At 39.2% G+C, this 18,600-nt stretch overlaps 1 protein-coding gene across 3 annotated transcripts in view; it reads left to right on the top strand.

Annotated features, from left to right (window-relative positions):
- Positions 1-18,600, top strand: part of Ano3 (anoctamin 3) — a 285,933-nt gene that overhangs the window by 54,325 nt on the left and 213,008 nt on the right. For all 3 annotated transcript variants that reach the window (XM_029536331.1, XM_029536329.1, XM_029536330.1), the window contains exon 2: positions 17,322-17,516. In XM_029536331.1, coding sequence (XP_029392191.1) covers positions 17,322-17,516 — 195 coding nt within the window. The remainder of the gene's footprint in view (positions 1-17,321; positions 17,517-18,600) is intronic.

Here is an 18,600-nt window from a genome sequence, read left to right as displayed (position 1 = left end):
GCTATGCTGAAAACTTATAAAACTAAGTTTATTTTCAGAAAAAATTTCATGTATGTAGTGCATGTAATGTAATGGAATTTTGTTTTAAATCTTGCATGTTAGATTGAGGTGTTTCTAATACCAAGGGAACAATTTTATTTAGAAAATATAACTATTATATTTGTGTTATATATATTTGTGTATGTGCCTAAGGTACAAATAATACGTATTATACCAGCATAACAAATAACACGTATTATACCAGCATTATATCACCTGTACCATGAATTTACAAGATTCATATTATAAAATCACATATCTCACATTATCATCAGGATAGAAACTACTATGAAACTACTATGGCTGCCATGAGACTGTGAGATGAAGTGAAAGTGAACCTACCATTTTCATTCCAAAGTCCCATTATCTTATTTATCTTATTATCATCTCAAGTATATTCTCCAGAGATGATTCACTAAAGATTTTTCTATTTTGTTCTAACCAGAGATAATAATTATATTGTTTGCATGATATATTTTTTCCTAAAATAATTACATCAACCTAAATAAACCATGCATTGTTAGAGAAAACCCCACTCTGAACCCATGCATCTCTTAGAATCTTCTTTTTTGCATTTTTTAATTTTTAAAAATTTTTTATTAGATATTTTCTTCATTTACATTTCACATGCTATCCCAAAAGTCCCCTATACCCTCTTTCTTCCCTGCTCCCCAACCCACCCACTCCCGCTTCCTGGCCCTGGCATATATGCCCTGTACTAGGGCATATAATCTTTGCAAGGCCAAGGGCCTCTCCTCCCATTGATGGGCGACTAGGCCATCTTCTGCTACATACGCAACTATAGACACAAGCTCTGGTGGTACTGGTTCGTTCATATTGTTATGCTTTGGATTTCAGTGTATTCTTCCAATTTTCATAGAGAAATTTTTATTTTAAATTTCGGTTGGATTTTATGTCCTACTGAACTAATTTAAATTTTGTAAATAAAAAATAATGCCTTACTTAATGATGGTTGTTCTAATTTAACAATAGCACACGAATGACATAAAAGATATTTATTAACATATAATTTTTAATTATTGAGTTTTCTTAATATTGTTATTGAAAACAAGATATGAGTTGGATTTTTGGGCTAGAAAGATGACTTATCATTTTAGAGCTCATACTGCTTTTGTAGACGACTAAAGTTCCATATACAGTAAGCATATCAGACTGTTTCCTTTCAGGGGTGTCCCAATACCCCTTCCTCCTCTGGGCACCAACACTCACCTGTTTATACCCATACTTTAAGATAAAATAAACCTTTAAGAAATGACTGTGTTTTAAAGATAATTTAAACACAATGGCTCTTTCCCAAGTTTATAAATATAGATATACCAACTGAGTCTATAGCTTCCGTCTATTTATCAGCAGCTTCACAGTGGTAGACATAAGGAAGTTGAACAAAGACTAAATGAAGTAGAGATGAAATAACCAGACTAGGTGATATTAAAATAAAGACTGTAAAACTTATTTTAGTCACTGAGTAATAGAATTTAACCACTGAATACCACAAAATACTTCAGTCTTAGAGTTGGAATCACATAAAAGGTGATTGATTTCAATGTTCAAATAATCTCCATTGGGCACATTGTTACTGTTATGTCTATAAAATGGAAGAGATTCTTATTCAAATTATAGACAGTATAAAGTGTCATATAGCCATCACCTCCAAATCACATGATTTATGTGTCCTAGCTGGAATATTAAGGATTTCTCATTCTCTATTTGATTTCTCTATTTCATTGTCTTTGATAAAACTCAGTTGCCTACACTTGTACTCATCTCCCGTTGAATTTTATATTTACCAACAACAGATCAACAAACTTTCGATTTAAGCTCACATGCACACAAAAGAAAGCCTGATAAATGGGAAAATTAATTGAAAAGACAGTTCTTAAGCTCAACAAGAAGGAAAACCAAAGTGTGGATGCTTCAGTCCTACTTAGACGGGGGAACAAAACAATCACAGTAAAGGGGAGGAACTGGGAGAGAGAGAGAAAGAGAGAGAGAGGGAGAGAGAGAGAGAGAGAGAGAGAGAGAGAGAGAGAGAGAAGGGAAAGGGGGGCAGAATCCCATGTGAGAGAATACAGGGAGAAGTACAAGGAGTCAGGCAATTGAAGTGGAGGATGAGGAATTAGGGGCAGCCAGTAGAAAGTCCCAGATGCCAGGGAAGCAAGAGGTTCTCAGGACCCAACAGGGATGACATTACCTGAAATACCCAACAAAGGGGAGATGGAATCTGTAAAGATCACCTACAGTAGATAGTCATGGCCTCCAGTTGAGGGATGGGGCCTCACACCCATGTCAAAAATATGAACCCAGAATGATTACTGTCTAATGGAAGTATGGGGACAAAGACTGGATCAGAGACTGAAGGAAGGCCATCCAGATACCACCCCACCTGGGGCTCTATGCCTTATGCAGCCACCAAACCCAGTCACTATTAGTGATGCCAAGAAGTGCTTGCTGACAGGAGCTTGATATGGATGTCTCCTGAGAAGCTCTGCCAGAGTCTGACCAATAGAAATCCAGATATTTGCAGCCAAAGAGCAGATTGAGCAAGGGGTCCCCAAAGGAAGAGTTAAGGAAAGGACTAAATGAGATGAAGGGGATTGCAATTCCAAAAGGAAGAACAACAATATCAACCAACCAGAGTGCCCAGAACTCTCAGGGATTAAAATACCAACCAGAGAGTACACATGAAGGGAACCATGGTTGCAGCTGCACAGGTAGCAGAGGACTGCCTTATCTGGCTGGCATCAGTGGAAGAGGAGGTCCTTGGTCCTGTGGAGGCTCTATGCCGCAACATATAGAATGTTAGGGCAGGGAGTCAGGAGTGAGTGGGTGGGTAGGGGAGCACCCTAAAAGAGACAGGGAGAGGGAGGATTGGGTAGGGGGTTAGCAGGGGGAAACAAGGAAAGGGGTAACATTTGGAATATAAATAATTTAAATAACCAATAAAAAAGAAATTCAAAAGAAAGTCACTGTACATGTTTTAATTTAACCCTTAAACTGAAGCCAAAGATCATAAGGTGGATCATACATAGCAAAAGTGCCTTTGATCACTTAGCACAAAAATAACCAATGAAACTAAAATATAGATGGTATATGCATGACTATTAAAGAAATGATAATCAAAAATACAGCAAGATTCTAACTCTTTCCTGCCAAAATAGAAGCAACAAGAAAAGAAACAGTAGTAAATGCTGGTGTTATGAAGAAGGAACTCGTACACAATGCTGGTGGGAGTATGGAGCAGTACGGGCACTGTTTTCTCTCATAATAGAGCTTAGTGGGGCATTTGTTTTACTGATATGAAAATAGAATTTGGACTTTCTGGAAAGTAGAATAGAAGAGATATTGGTACAAGAGTACGTAGTAGGTAGATAAATAAGGTCAAAGTATATTATAACCTTTATGAAAATGTCATAATGAAATCCACTATTTTACACAATAAATATACAGAAAAAATTATAATAGAAATGTCTTTTTGATACCTACAGAACCACATTCTCAAATGCATTTTACTATGAGAAAGAATGTAATACTGAAAATGTACAGTATGATTATAGTTACATGGTAGTTAGATAAAATTTATATAAGAATGTAGTGTGTGTGTGTGTGTGTGTGTGTGTGTGTGTGTGTGTGATACTCGTACATTGGTGTGCACATGCATTAACCTGCACATGTACCTGTAGTTTTTTGTTTTGTTTGTCTGTTGTTTTGTTTTGTTTTGCTGTTTGCTTGGTTGGTTTGTTGGTTGTTTGGATCATTTTGGTTTGGTTTGCTGTTTGAGTCATGGTTTCTTTGTGTAGACCTGGCTGTCCTGGAACTATCTCTATAGATTAGGCTAGCCTCAAACTTATACAGATCTGTTTCCTCGGCGGCTTTTCTTCTTATTAGATATTTTCTTCATTTACATTTTAAATGCTATTCCTAAAGCCCCCTATATCCTCCCCCTGCCCTGCTCCCCAACCCACCCACTCCCACTCCCTGGCCCTGGCATTCCCCTGTACTGGGGCATATGATCTTTGCAATACCAAGGGCATCTCCTTCCATCGATGGCTGACTAGGCCATCCTCTGCTACATATGCAGCTAGAGGCAGAGCTCTGGGGGGTACTGTTTAGTTCATATCGTTGTTCCTCCTATAGGGTTGCAGACCCCTTTAGCTCCTTGGTTACTTTCTCTGGATCCTTCATTAGGGGCCCTGTGTTCCATTCAATAGATGTCTGTGAGCATCCACTTCTGTATTTTCCAGGCATTGGCATAGCCTCACAAAAGAGAGCTATGTCAGGGTCCTGTCAGCAAAATCTTTCTGGCATATGCAATAGTGTCTGAGTTTGGTGATTGTATATGGGATGGATCTCTGGGTAGGGCAGTCTCTGGATGGTCTTTCCTTCTGTCTCAGCTCCAAACTTTGTCTCTGTAACTCCTTCCATGAGTATTTTGTTCCCCATTCTAAGAATGAGCAAAGTATCCACACTTTGGTCTTCCTTCTTCTTGAGTTTCATGTGTTTTGCAAATTGTATCTTGGATAGTCTAAGTTTCTGGGCTAATATCTGCTTATCAGTGAGTGAGGAATACTGAATGGCTGAGAAGCACCTGAAAAACTGTTCAACATCCTTCCTCTGCCTCTTGAGTGCTAGGATTAAAGGCGTGCACCACCACCACCCAGCTTTGGGAGTCTTTATAACTTCCTATATTGTTTGTTTGTTTGCTCGCTTACTTTTTCATAATATTTTAATTGATTATTTGGGAATTTCACACCATGATCCCTGATCACATTCACTTCCCAGGACTCCCAGATCCACCCCTCTATATCTTATTACCAACCCCCAGAAGAGAAGGAAGAAGAGGAGTGGGAAGAGGAAGAGGAGGAGGAGGAGGAGGAGGAGGAGGGGAATGAGGAGAAAGAAAAACAATTCCAGTTCATGTTGGCCATGCACTCACTGGAGCATGGTCATACTCCCAGTGGGTAACCAGCCCTTTAAAGAAAACTGAATCCTTCCCCACCGGTACCCCCTCCAGAAGCTATTAGCTGTGGAGAGCTGCATTTCAGTATCCTTATGACAATTTCTAAGAGTTCCTTTTAATGTCTTTCTGTCTAGGCTTTTATTTTTGGATGGGGTAGTATCATACAGGCCTTCTAAGTCTCTCTCACCGTGAGAGTCTAGATGGCAAAAGTATCTTCCTTCCCCTTTTACCTCCAGCCAGTGCTACCACTGAGTGCCATGATGATTTCCCTGGCCCATGGTGTGGGAGAGGACCATGCTGATCTTCATGGTCTCTGCTGCCACCAGAGAGACCTTGCTGAAATCTGTGATAAAGTGCTAATGCCAGAGACCATGTAGAAGCCCTACACTAACTGTTAAGTCAGAGTCTTTCATTGAACCTGGAGCTTTCATTTACTGGCTGACCAGCAAGCCTCTGGGATCACCTTTGTCCACTCTCCCCTCCTCCTGTATAAGGATTACAGATACCAAGTGCAGCTCCTGACCTCTATGTGGGTAATGGAGTCTAGATTCAGGTCCTTGTGACTGCACATCAATCACTTGAGCACTTAGTTGAGACATATCATTAGCTCAACAGTCATCACCGTCTTAATCAGAACATCTGTGAGTACATGCAAATGACCCCTATGATTACACAACATAAGGTTCCATCATAGGATGGTATAATGAGGCTCTTTAGATCCTTGCCTGAGAGTCTAACCACTCCCCCATGGGATGTCCTCTCAGATGCACATAATTCTGTCATAACTGTATGTTTTCTTGGAAGGTGATAGATTATAGATGCTTAACTAAGGAGGGAAGTCTGCTCGGGTAACTATAAAGACATCTCCATCCATTTGGGAGTGTGCCTTGTAGATAGTGTGAATACTTTGATCTCATTCATCCTCCTTGTTACAACCTGCTCCTATAATTAACACTAAATAAGTTCATTATTAAAGCATGCTACACTTGGGTGGGATCATGAGTTGGTTCTAGCCTTGGTGTCCCATCTAGGATGCATAGACATTTGCTCATTTTCCCCAAGAAGAGTGTACACAACAACAATGGAATAACTCGCTTGCCTGAATATCAGAGTGAAGTTCATGTAAATGAAAAATAAGTTAAAGAAAATAAAGAATAAAGTAAGTTATCCCATGAATCACAGATGGATTTTAATGAGACTAGAATATACTTTGCAAAAAAAAACATCAGCTTTAGATTAAAGAACTTAACGTTGAAAAACTGCATAATCTTTCTGACAATCACAAACTATAATGTCTAAAATATGCTTCAAAAAAGAAGTGTCAAATAATATTAAAGTTAAAAATTGATATTCTCTAAAAATATCACTGATTGAAAGGACTTGTGAAATATATTCTCTATTAATACTACAACAGAATAGTTCAGTGATGACAATGAATACTATTTGTCTCTGTTACGTATCCTTCATTTTAAAAAATTGATTGGACTTTTAAAATAACATGCAACAGTAACTGAGATTTTGTCATTTTGGCATGGCTGAAAAATAATTGAGACATTTTCGTTTAGCATTAGTAGAATAAGTTTACCCATGTATGAGCACTTGAAATTAGTTTCCACTTATGAAATATCAAGCTGTGTTCCAAAGCAGATGTATAAATTTCCAGCTTTTGGCGCAGCATGTCAAAGCCCACATAAGAACATAAGAACAGCAGCAGGTGGCAAGAAGTGGGAAGTTCTGTGACTACAAATGTTCAAGGGAGGCTAAAATATAGAACAGGTTGTGCCCTTATACAGAACTGCTTACACTAGCCACATTGGGTTTGGGTTCAGATCCTACACACCAACAAAATTACTTCTTCCTAAATGACTGCTTTCATCAACAGTATGTGTATTTGCACATGACTGGCTCAGATTTCTACTGTTTCATAGTGCCATATTAGACATGTAGGATGTCATGAATCTCTTGAGATATCCTGACTTCTTCAGCAATGTATAGTATAGGTTCCCTTTTTGGGTCCAACTAGCTTAAACAGAATGCAAGTGCTTTTCCTGAAGTCTTTGGAATGGAACAGCCTGTGCTGCCACAGTCCTCTTGGCAATAGCACAAACTTTGTAACTTTGCAGTTTGCCAGAAGCACGACAAGATTTTACTGTTTATCCTAATCTGAACCCAAGATGTGTTCTCATTAGTATCCATCTCCATAAAGAATTCAGGAGCTCCTGGGCCAACATAGAGGGAAAATAAAAGAATATCAAATGGGTTAAGGTAGATAAAAACATAGTTTTCATAGTGATATTTTCAAGATATTCCAAGATTTTATTAACCTGACTAGGTCAAAGTGTTGTGAAGGCAGGAGATACAAATCCTTTTCATTCCTACCAGTAGCCATAGTGGTGCTAGCATAATAATAGTAATAATAATAATAATAATAATAATAATAATAATAATAATAATAACTTGGTTTTGGCCAAACATGATGAACATTTACTGTGAATGAGAAATTTATGCTGAATAGTTGTTTCTAAAATGTCCTGTTTTAGCAAACCTCATGCAAGAGTCATTTTGGATGTTCAACATCCTTAATCCTCAGGGAAATGCAAATCAAAACAACCCTGAGATTCCACCTCACACCAGTCAGAATGGCTAAGATCAAAAATTCAGGTGAAAGAAGATGCTGGCAAGGATGTGGAGAAAGAGGAACACTCTTCCATTGCTGGTGGGACTGCAAGTTGGTACAACCACTCTGGAAATCAGTTTGGTGGTTCCTCGGCAAATTGGAAATAGTACTACTGAAAGATCCAGCAATACCTCTCCTGGGCATATACCCAGAAGATGTTCCAACTTGTAATAAGGACACATGCTCCACTCTGTTCATAATAGCCTTATTTTAATAGCCAGAAGCTGGAAAGAACCCAGATGTCCCTCAACAGAGGAATGGATACAGAAAAATGTGGTACATTTACACAATGGAGTATTATTCAGCTATTAAAAACAATGAATTTATGAAATTCTTGGGCAAATGGATGGATCTGGTGGATATCATCCTTAGTGAGGTAATCCAATCACAAAAGAACACACATGATATATGCACTCACTGATAAGTGAATATCAGCCCAGAAAGTTAGAATACCCAAGATACAAGTTGCAAAACACATGAAACTCAAGAAGGAAGACCAAAGTGTGGATACTTCGTTACTTCTTAGAATGGGGAACAAAATACCATGGAAGGAGTTACAGAAACAAAGTTCTCAGCAGAGCCTGAAGAAAAGGCCATCCAGAGACTGCCCCACTTGAGGATCCACCCCATAAACAACCACCAAACCCAGACACTAGGCAGATGCCAACAAGAGCCTGCTGACAAGAGCATGATATAGCTGTCTCCTGCTGTGCCAGTGCCTAGCAAATACAGACGCAGATGCTCACAGCCATCCATTGGACAGAGCACAAAGTCCCCAATGAAGGAGCCAGAGAAATACCCAGGGAGCTGAAGGGGACTGGAGTACCATAGAAGGAAGATCAATATGAACTAACCAGTATCCTCAGAGCTCCTTGGAACTATACCACCAATCAAAGAAAACACATGGTGGAACTTGCGGCTCTAGCTATATATGTAGCAGAGGGTGGCCTAGTTGGTCATCAATGGGAGGAGAGGCCCTTGGTCCTGTGAAGGCTCTATGCCCCAGTATGGGGGGATGCCAGGACCAGGAATGTGAGTGGGTGGGTTGGGGAGAAGGGGGAGCAGAAGGGGATAGGGGATTTTCAGAGGGGAAACTAGGAAAGGGGATAACATTTGAAATGTAAATAAAGAAAATATCTAATAAAAATAAAAGCAAAGAAGAAGAAGAAGAAGAAGAAGAAGAAGAAGAAGAAGAAGAAGAAGAAGAAGAAGAAGAAGAAGAAGAAGAAGAAGAAGAAGAAGAATGCATGGGACTGATGTATGCCCTTGGCACTTAAAAAAAATAAGAGTTGTTTTGGAAGGAAAATTCCAAAGGTATCGTGTCTGTTGTCTGTTCTGGTAAAGTGTTCAGAAGCTGTTTTGCATCACAACCTAGGAGCAGACTGAAGGGTCAACATTTTCGGCAAACTTGGTGGTATGATTATGTGGTGTGTTTTGAAATTTGTTCAATTACCATTACATGGCAATCTATTTAAAACATAACCTTTCTTTCTTCTAGTCATTTGGGTGCCCCTGACTGCACAAGGAGGAAATGTTCATGGTTTCAGGGGCTAGAGTGGAGATAATCTGAAGAGGATTTTTACACCTGCTCAATATCATTTGTAATGCCAGTAACAACCAGACTGTCTGATGTTTCCATAATTTCAAAACAAGAAAAAGTTAGATGGAATATTTTAAAGAAACAGCATGTACTATGCATCCTTAGTCTTAAATCAGTGCTATTATATGTAAGGCATATCCAGACAATTCAGAATGAACACTTATTCCCATTTATTGTCCTCAATCAGAATAATTTTCTGTGCTTTTGAAATTTCCCATGAAGTGTGAGACACTGTTTGCTATTGCTTTTAGACTTCAATTTGTAGAGAATTTATCAGTTTTCATATTTTCATCTAGTATTCACTAATTTCATGAACTTATACTTTCTTTGAACATAGGAGACAACTGTCCTTTAAACATTTCTTTAAGGAATCTTTCAACTATTTTATTGTTTTTCACATATAGGCAGGTACTGAAAATGCCTTATGACCTATAGAAGTTTTGAAAAATTAAGCATGTAAAATTTACATTTTAAACCATAAAAAGTATACCTCGAAAAGAGACACTAACCTAACCTTGCTACATAGTTATTTCTGTGATCTCCATACAAAAGAAAGATCCAGGATGGGAGAGAAAAAAACCTTGAACTGAGCTATGAGAGATAAAAATAAATATGGGTCTCTATTTTGAAAACATAAATTATCTGGATGCATGGCCACAGAGGGCTGCTAATGCTTAATAGATTAATATTCACTAGTGAAAATATGTGCTTTAAAAATCGCTGATAAACTTACTTTAAATCTTTTACTGTGAGAGTTGGAGCCTTGAATTTATAAGCTTAGCACTCAGTTTCGGTTTCAAATTTATACCTGGGTGCACATTGTGAACATTCATTACCATTTTAAAGATCTTCCTACTAAAATAACTATTGATAGCTATTGAATCTGTGTTAGTCTTGATGGAGAGGGAAGAGAGAAGAGAATAGGGTGGTCTGGGGTGGGATAAGATAGATAGGATAAACTAGTAGAATGGAATATAAACAGGCAAAACTTTGTGAGATTCTGGTGGATCTTGTTTGTTTGTTTGTTTGTGTGTGTGTGTGTGTGTGTGTGTGTGTGTGTGTGTGTATACGCACTTGGTACTTGTTATTCATGACCAACCAATCTATATCAAAGCCTTCATAGTCTCCTGTGTGTTTTGTAGCAAGGTCATATGTAAGTATGTTTGTGGTTAATTTTTTTCCAGACTAATGTCTATCATTGTCGTTAGTGATTAGTGCTTTTAATATATAGTCCTCTGCACTGGTTACCTTTTTGTTGTGATAAAATACATGACAAGAAACAACTTAACAGAGGAAACATTTATATTTGCTTATAGTTTGAAAGGATACAATCCATTGTGTTGTAGTATATGGCTTGGTGGCACATGGCCTTATGGTTGCTAGCGATACACAACCAGAACTCCTCATCTTAGGAGAACAGGAAACAGATTAGAGAAGAAATGTAGCTGAGACATAACCCCAGAGCTCTCCCTCAGTGTCCTACTTTCTTCAGCAAAACTTCAGCTTTTAAAGGTTCTACAACCTTCCTAAATATCAGCATTATGGTTGATTGCTCAGTCTAAGAGTATAGGAGACATTTAATACTAAAGGCAACTAGTCCCAAACTGAGATAAATGCTCAGAAAGTGTAGCCTAGGCTATATACAAGTAATCTGTCCCTATATGTTTATTCTTAAGTTTCCAATTTACAATTGTATTATGAAATTTCTCTGTAATCTCCATGTTATTAATATTTACTGCTTGCTGCATGTCTTTTTACTACATACATACTACATACTATTTTTCAAAGATAAAAATTTCTAAAGTATGTGTATGTGGTGTGTGTGTGTGTGTGTGTGTACGCACATATGCATGTGTATTTTTTTTGTCTGTCTTTGAGGGTTAGCTTAGGGCATTACACATACTAACTGAACACTGTACTATTTTGCTATACTCTCAAAACTGTAAGGCATTTACATTTTTGTCTGACAAGGCCATCCTCTGCTACATATATGGCTGGAGCCACGGGCCTCTCCATGTGTACTCTTTGGAGTTGGTGGTTTAGTCCCTGTGAGCTCTGTTGGGGGGGGGGTGCTAGTTGGTTGATATTGTTGTTTCTCCTGTGGGGCTGCAAACCCCTTCAGCTCCTTCAGACCTTTCTCTAACTCCTCCACTGGGAACCCCATGTTCAATCCAATGGTTGGCTGGGCACATCCGCCTCTGTATTTGTCAGGCTCTGGCAGAGCCTCCCTGGAGATAGCTATATCTGTCTTCTGTCAGCAAGTACTTCTTGGAATCCAGAACACCCTCACAGAAGCAGGGGATGGGGAAAGGGATAGGGAGTTTTCAGAGGGGAAATCAGGAAGGAGGGTAACACTTGAAATGTAAATAAAGAAAATATCTAATAAAAATTTAAAATAATTGTCCATGATTAGAAACATATTTCTGCAATAATGGTATCTGTTAGAAATTGATATTTTGTGTGTCAATTTCCAATGTTAGAATTATAACATCCAATAAACAATATCTATCATTACAAAACATGACAGTGTTAAAAGTGTAAAGTTGATTAACATCAATTATATGTCAAATATTTATTATATACAATAAATCATTGTATATAGAACTACAAGTCTAAACGACATATGCTAACTTCTTTATAGCATCGAGTAATAAGAATATGAATGTAATTCAGACTATAATCTCATTGTTATGTGTGCCTGCATTAAAAAGATATGATTATTTTAGGAAAAGGAACTGTTTGTTATTTTTGGTATAAACATTCTGGAAGCTTTCCTGTCCTACTCTGCAGACCATGCACTGTTTTGATGCACAGAATCTTTGGATCAGTGATGAAAGTATCAACCCATAGATATACTATGAGCCAAGCATTTTTCTAGCACTTCAAAGTTATTTAGTTCCTTACTTTTCCCTCATATAATCTTATGAGTTAAATATTATTGTTTGATTTTTACAAATAAGGAAGTTAATTAGTTGATTCCTGCCTTGAGAGAATGCAGATGATCAGAGAAAAGCAATCTATTACTTGAGTAGCTACAACCTACACAGGTTATAGAATCCCAGGACATACCATAGCCATTGCTCCTTGAGAGAATAATCTTTTCTCAGCTGTAGGTGTCCATTTGGAAGATAATAAATTTCAAGATAGTGAAAATAAGGGGCAAATTAATTTAGACAAATTATGGTATCTTTCAAAGAAGTAGGAACCTGATTATGAACTACATCTAATGTACTTAAGAAGTTGACTAAACTGAAACTTGATGGGGAAAAAGTCTGTGCTACTGATTTCTCTTTGACATCTTTGTTTTGTTTATTTTCTGTGCAATAAAATTTGAGCCTTAGAATCACAGAAACTTTTACAAACAATGAATTTCTTTTGGTAATTTTTTAGATAAATCCATCAATACTAAGAAAGTAATGGTTGTTGTGGGGGAGAAGGAGCTGTAACACAAATCTCGTATATGGCAAAAACTAATAAAAACCAATGAGAAATTATGAAATAGAAAAAAGAAAACAATATAAAAATTCAGCAAAACTATGAATTGGTTCTTGGTGAATATCCTAAGTAATTTAAATAACTCCCTAGTTCAATGTTCTTGTAATGATAATGTTAAAATCTTATTAAATTGTGAAATTAATATTTAATCTAAAATTGTTTTTAAACTAAAGCACAGTTATAGAAGACACATTATAGTTCATTTAAGTTTCAAAATTGTACAGAGTGAATGATTCATGTTCATTTGGGGTTTTAGTCTTTCTTGGGTTGTGGAGCTTTCTCTGTCTCTTCTACTCCTGTATGACTTAGTACTCATTTGGATGTTATGTGTGGAGTGCCAGGGACTCAAACTATATCAGTTTGATAACAAGATAAACATGAATCCTATCTTCATGCAATATGCTCCATGCTTGAAAAGAATATGCTGAATAATAAGCTCACTAAAAACGCAGATGGTATAAAGTCTATCCGAGCAGAGAATATGCTGCTAAGAGGACATATAACAAGAAACATTAGTCTATTAGGATGTCTGACTTGTAGTGGAATGAGCTCTTTGGCAAAGGAAACAATATAAGTCAATAGTTATATGCAATTTAGCTGTAGAGGGAAAGGGCAAAGCATTTTTGAAACAAAATAAAGTACAATAAGTGTGGAACGTTGAAAGACAGCCTGTTCTCTGGTTGAGCTACACTAAAACCCTGGAGACCCAGCAGTTAACTCTGCAAGGGACAGAAGGAAATTTGCCATGTTCCCAGACACTAGGCTCCTGATACGAGGCCTCAGCTCCATAATTCTGTGGCCATCAGTCCATGTAGGGCAATGCCCCAAATCCCTGGTATTCTGTCTGGTCTCCACCTCCTCAGTTACATGGCAACCCCTAGGTAGGCCTGGCCCACTATAAAAGGGACTGTTTGCCCCCTCCAACCTCTCTTACTCTTTCCTCTTTCTTGCCCTTTTGTACCCCTCTCTCCACGTTCCCGTCCCCCTTCTCTCCACGTGGTCACGGCCAGCCTCTACTTCTGTCCTCTCGCCCTCTCTCTGCCTTTCTCTGCCTCTGCTACCCTCTTAGCTCCCCTTCCCAAACCTCAGGCTCATCCTGAGAAAAGGGGGTACAGTTTCACTCATCACAACTCTCCACCATAATAATATATGCCTTAAGACCATGGACTGCCTCTTCTCATCAGGCTCTACTGTGCTGAACAATGGAGTAGGTCTTCCTCAAAAGAGCCTAATCTAATCTCCTGTAGGAGGCCTCTCTGCTTTCTAGGCAACAGTCTCCACCAAGCCACCAAGCCTCCCACAGAGCAAGACAAGAACTCTTGTACCAGAGTGCTCTCCTCTCCTCCTTCCCCTTTTTCTTTGCCCAGGGCCAGAGCCAGCCCCCCATGCCCCCCCCTCCCTGCTCATTCTCAAGGAGGCTGTGGTGCCTGAGAATCCAAGCCGAATTCTGGCAGTACTGCAGGGACCTCAGACCGTGGCTCTTCACCCCTGGAGCAGGGTCCTGTGACTTCTCACAGCCCCATGCCTGCCTGTTGGTGGCATGGGGTATGTGCAGTCAAACATCCCTTGAGTCCACCACCATGATCGGCCCTAGCCTTGTGACAGGACAGATGCAGGACACCCATTGTAACCTGCAAATAAGATGAATCAAAAACTATCACATTGAAGTTGGACAAGGCAAATCGATGTAAGGAAAAGAATCCAAGAGCAGGCACAAGAATCAGAGACCCACTCATTCACACACTCGAAAGTCCCATAAAAATACTGAGCCTGGTGCAGACCTTTGTAGGCCCTGAGCTTGCTAAGAGCAAAGTACATTTTTATTTAACTTTTTATTGATTCTTTGTGAATTTCATATGATGTACCCCAATCTCATTCTTCTCCTTGTTGCTTTGTATCCACCTTCTACCCTTACAACCTATCCCCATCCCCTTCATTATTACTCTCATTATGGAAGATTTTCGTAGTGTGCCACAGTGTGTCACAGTATAGTTGAGTCATCGGTCTAGTTTGAGGCCTCTGACTTCTGCTACCATATCAATATGGGTTCCTCACAAGAACTCTGCTCAGATATTCTGTTGTTGCCCTGTGTCATGGAGATACTGCAGCTTTGGATCTGCAGGACCAGCTCCTTCCGTGTGCTCCAGCAGTTTATAGATGGAATAGATGCTGGAGTGGGCCAACTCAAAGGCCTGTATCTTGGGCTGGGTGATATCTGAGCTGCTCAGCCCACCAGCTCTCTTGCACCCCTACCACCAGGGCAAGCTCTCCAGCACTGACTGTCCTGGCTAGTAGCTCCAATGCCACAACCGCCAAGGGGCAGAGCTAGCTCTCCCACCCTCAGGACTTTGGGGCCTGCTTAAGTGCACCCACACTCTCAGTACCAACTTTACTGTGCTGCTCAAGGGAGGTGTAGAGCCTGCTTTCCCAAGTGCTGAAGCAGGCAAGGGACTGGGTCAATTCTCCAGTTCTCATGACCTTGGAGTCATCTCTGTATTCTGCCATAGGTGGTGAGGGGTAAATAGTCTTGTGTAAGGAGGTCATCTCACCCTTCCCCACAGCACCACATAGCAGACAAGTTGAGGGGCCACCACTCCCACTCTCATACCCTGAGCTCCAGCTCACTGTTTTCCTACACCAGGAACAGCTTTACTATCCAGTCAAGGCATGAGGTTTGCTCTCCAGAATGCTGCAGCGGGGACAGCTCTTCAGCTTTCATAACATCTGGACCAACTCTCCTATCTCCAATAAGTGACAAGAGTCGAGGTGTGTGTGTGTGTGTGTGCGTGTGCAATGGGAGGGAGGGGTCTTCCTTGTCCATGCCACCACATGGCATAGAAGTGGGAGGACCATATCTCTCACAATAACACCTTCTGGGCTGGTGAGAAAAGAAAGCATTTATTTAAAAAAAGACTTGAGTGTAGAAATTCCTTTCTAATGGTTGAAAATTAAATAATAGTAAGCAGAGATAAAAATTAGTCAAGGACACTAAAGTATTCTGTAGATTCAAACCTTTCCATTGGTATTCTGTCTTGAACTAAAATCCAACAGAGCTTTTGATGTGCATTCTAAGATATTATAATCAAATGTTTATTTATAGTCTAGGGTGAGAGGCAATAAAGGGTTGGAGGACCTTAAATTTTATGCTCTGAAGGAAATATTTGAGTTGCTCTCTGTTGGTAAAAGTTAGGTGGGCAGTTTCTCTGAAGTTCCGCATCTGTACATGCATGGTGTTTGATCTTCATTTGTCACTTTATCTTGTGTTTTTCTACTACTATGCTAAGTGCTCTACAGGCAGATATCTGAAAAAGTGCAAAACCTTGAGGTTTCTATGGTCTCTAGTAATATTGGTGCTTTAGCAGGGGGATCCTCTGTGAGATTAAGCACAAGCAAGGGACAGGTGTGTATATGTGTCTTCTTAGCTTCATCTTGCCAGTCTCTTGTGTCTGTACTCTTAGGGTTGTGTATTAAACCTTAGCACAAAGTTCTTCTATATTTTCTTTCTTTTAGCTCTAGCTGTCTCCAAGTTCCTATAGTTTATTCCGTGATGACTAAGAACCATAAAGCTCTCTGATCCATGAAAATCACAGGGAGCTTCAATCTTTACTAGTTTTTCTGAATCTAAGCCAGATGAATAGAACATTTCCTTTATTGAACTTTCTTCTATACTCTGAATTACCCATCCTCATCCTAGGAGGAGTCTGATACAATACACATATATTTTTCTTGATCTAAATGAAAATTAAAGAGTGAGGAGCAAACTTTTCTAAAAGAAGATTCTTAATAGACAAAGAAGCAGTAGCATTACATTGCAAAGAACAAAGCTGTTAAATCAAAGTAACACCACCCACCCCGATTGCCATCATTCCCAGATGTAAGACTTCAGGTTAATATCTAAGTCTTGTTTCTAGGATTTCTCACACAAGAGATGGAGCAAGTTTTTATAATGCTGTTATGAGAGATATCTCAATTGGCTTGGGGGAATGTTAGTCAAGAGGTCTTTACAGTAATGATCATAACAACTGGAAGTGTGAAAGCATGGGTTGAAAAGCTTTTATAATATTATAAACCTGAGAACAGTAGAATTTCCAACTCTCAATATTAGGCATTAAATGGTGAATAACTCATATTGGTTTCTCTGTGGTAGCTTTGGGAACATCAGTTTAGGAAATGGTAAAACATCATATTGAAGATGCAGAAAAATACAGGATCTTTTCAATACACTAATTTGGAATAAATTTGTTTTTGTTTTTGTTTTTCTGCTTGCAATCCTAAACAGTTAAGTTTACACATTGAGAGTTCTAATAATTACCATCATTATTACAAAACTATTTGTCCATGTTCTTTTGTTTTAGAACTCTTAAAAATGATGAATGCTCAACTAGATGCCATATCTATATGACTCTTCCTTTGACAAAAACAAATCCAATTCATTTTTAACATGTAAATATTTTATTTTAAGGAACTACCAGCGTAAAATGCATTCATTGGTCTCTGACACATTGCTAATACTCACGATTTTTTATTTACAGGTATGAATATAAGCAAAAGTGAGATAACAACTGAAGCTTCATTAAAACCATCAAGAAGATCCCTGCCTTGCCTGGCCCAGAGCTATGCTCATTCAAAAAGTTTGAGTCAATCTGCTTCGCTCTTTCAGTCAACTGAGAGTGAATCTCAGGCTCCAACTTCTGTAACATTTCTTTCTGCCGATAAGCCTGAACATGGTGAGTTACTTTTAATTATATTTACAAAGAGTGAGTATTTTTTTAAATTGATTAAGTTATTTTTTACTTTAAATCCTGAGAGCAGTTTCTCTCCCTCCTCTCCTCCTTCTCCCTACCTCTCAACTCACCCCTCCCTGTTTACCTCTCCTCCCTTTCTCCCCAGAAAAGGGGAGGCCTTCCATGGATATCAACCAAGCCTTGGTATATCAAGCTGCATTAAGACTAGGCTCATCTTCATCTACTGAGGCTAGACAAAGCAGCTCAGTTAGGGAGAAGGGCAGGCAATGTAGTCTGCGACAGTTCTTGCTCCCACGTTAGGAATCCCACATGAAGTCTCAGCTGCACAACTGTTACATATGTGCAGAGGGCCTAGGTCTGTCCCATGCGTGCTCTCTGGTTGGCAGTTCCATCTCCTTGAGCCCCTATAGGCCCATGCTGGTTGACTCTGTAGGATTTATTTTTTTAACTTATTTTATTAGATATTTTCTTCATTTACATTTCAAATTCTATCCCAAATGTCCCCTATACCCTCCCGACACCCTGCTCCCCTGCCCACCCACTCCCACTTCTTGGTCCTGGTGTTCCCCTGTATGGGACATATAAAGTTTGCAAGACCAAGGGGCTTCTCTTCCCAACGATGACTGACTAGGCCATCTTCTGCTATATATGCAGCTAGAGACACAAACACTGGAGGTACTGATTAGTTCATATTGTTGTTTCACCTATAGGGTTGCAGACCCCTTCAGCTCCTTGGGTAATTTCTCTAGCTCCTCCACTGTGGTCTCTGTGTTCTGTCCTATAGATGACTTTGGGCATCCACTTCTGTGTTTGCCAGGCATTGGTATAGCCTCACAGACATAGCTATATCAATATCCTTTCAGCAAGATCTTGCTGGCATATGCAATAGTGTCTGCGTTTAGTGGCTGATTATGGGATGGACCCGAGTGTGGGGCAGTCTCTGGATGGTTCATCCTTTCGTCTTAGCTCCAAACTTTGTCTTTGCCACTTCTTACATGGGTATTTTATTCCCTATTTTAAGGAGGAATGAAGTATCCACATGTTGGTCTTCCTTCTTCTTGATTTT

This window comes from Mus pahari, chromosome 3, assembly GCF_900095145.1.
Source record: "Mus pahari chromosome 3, PAHARI_EIJ_v1.1, whole genome shotgun sequence".
In the NCBI taxonomy this organism is placed as follows: Eukaryota; Metazoa; Chordata; class Mammalia; order Rodentia; family Muridae; genus Mus; species Mus pahari.
Note: the sequence above shows the minus strand (reverse complement) of the source record. Positions and strands in the feature narration are given on the sequence as shown.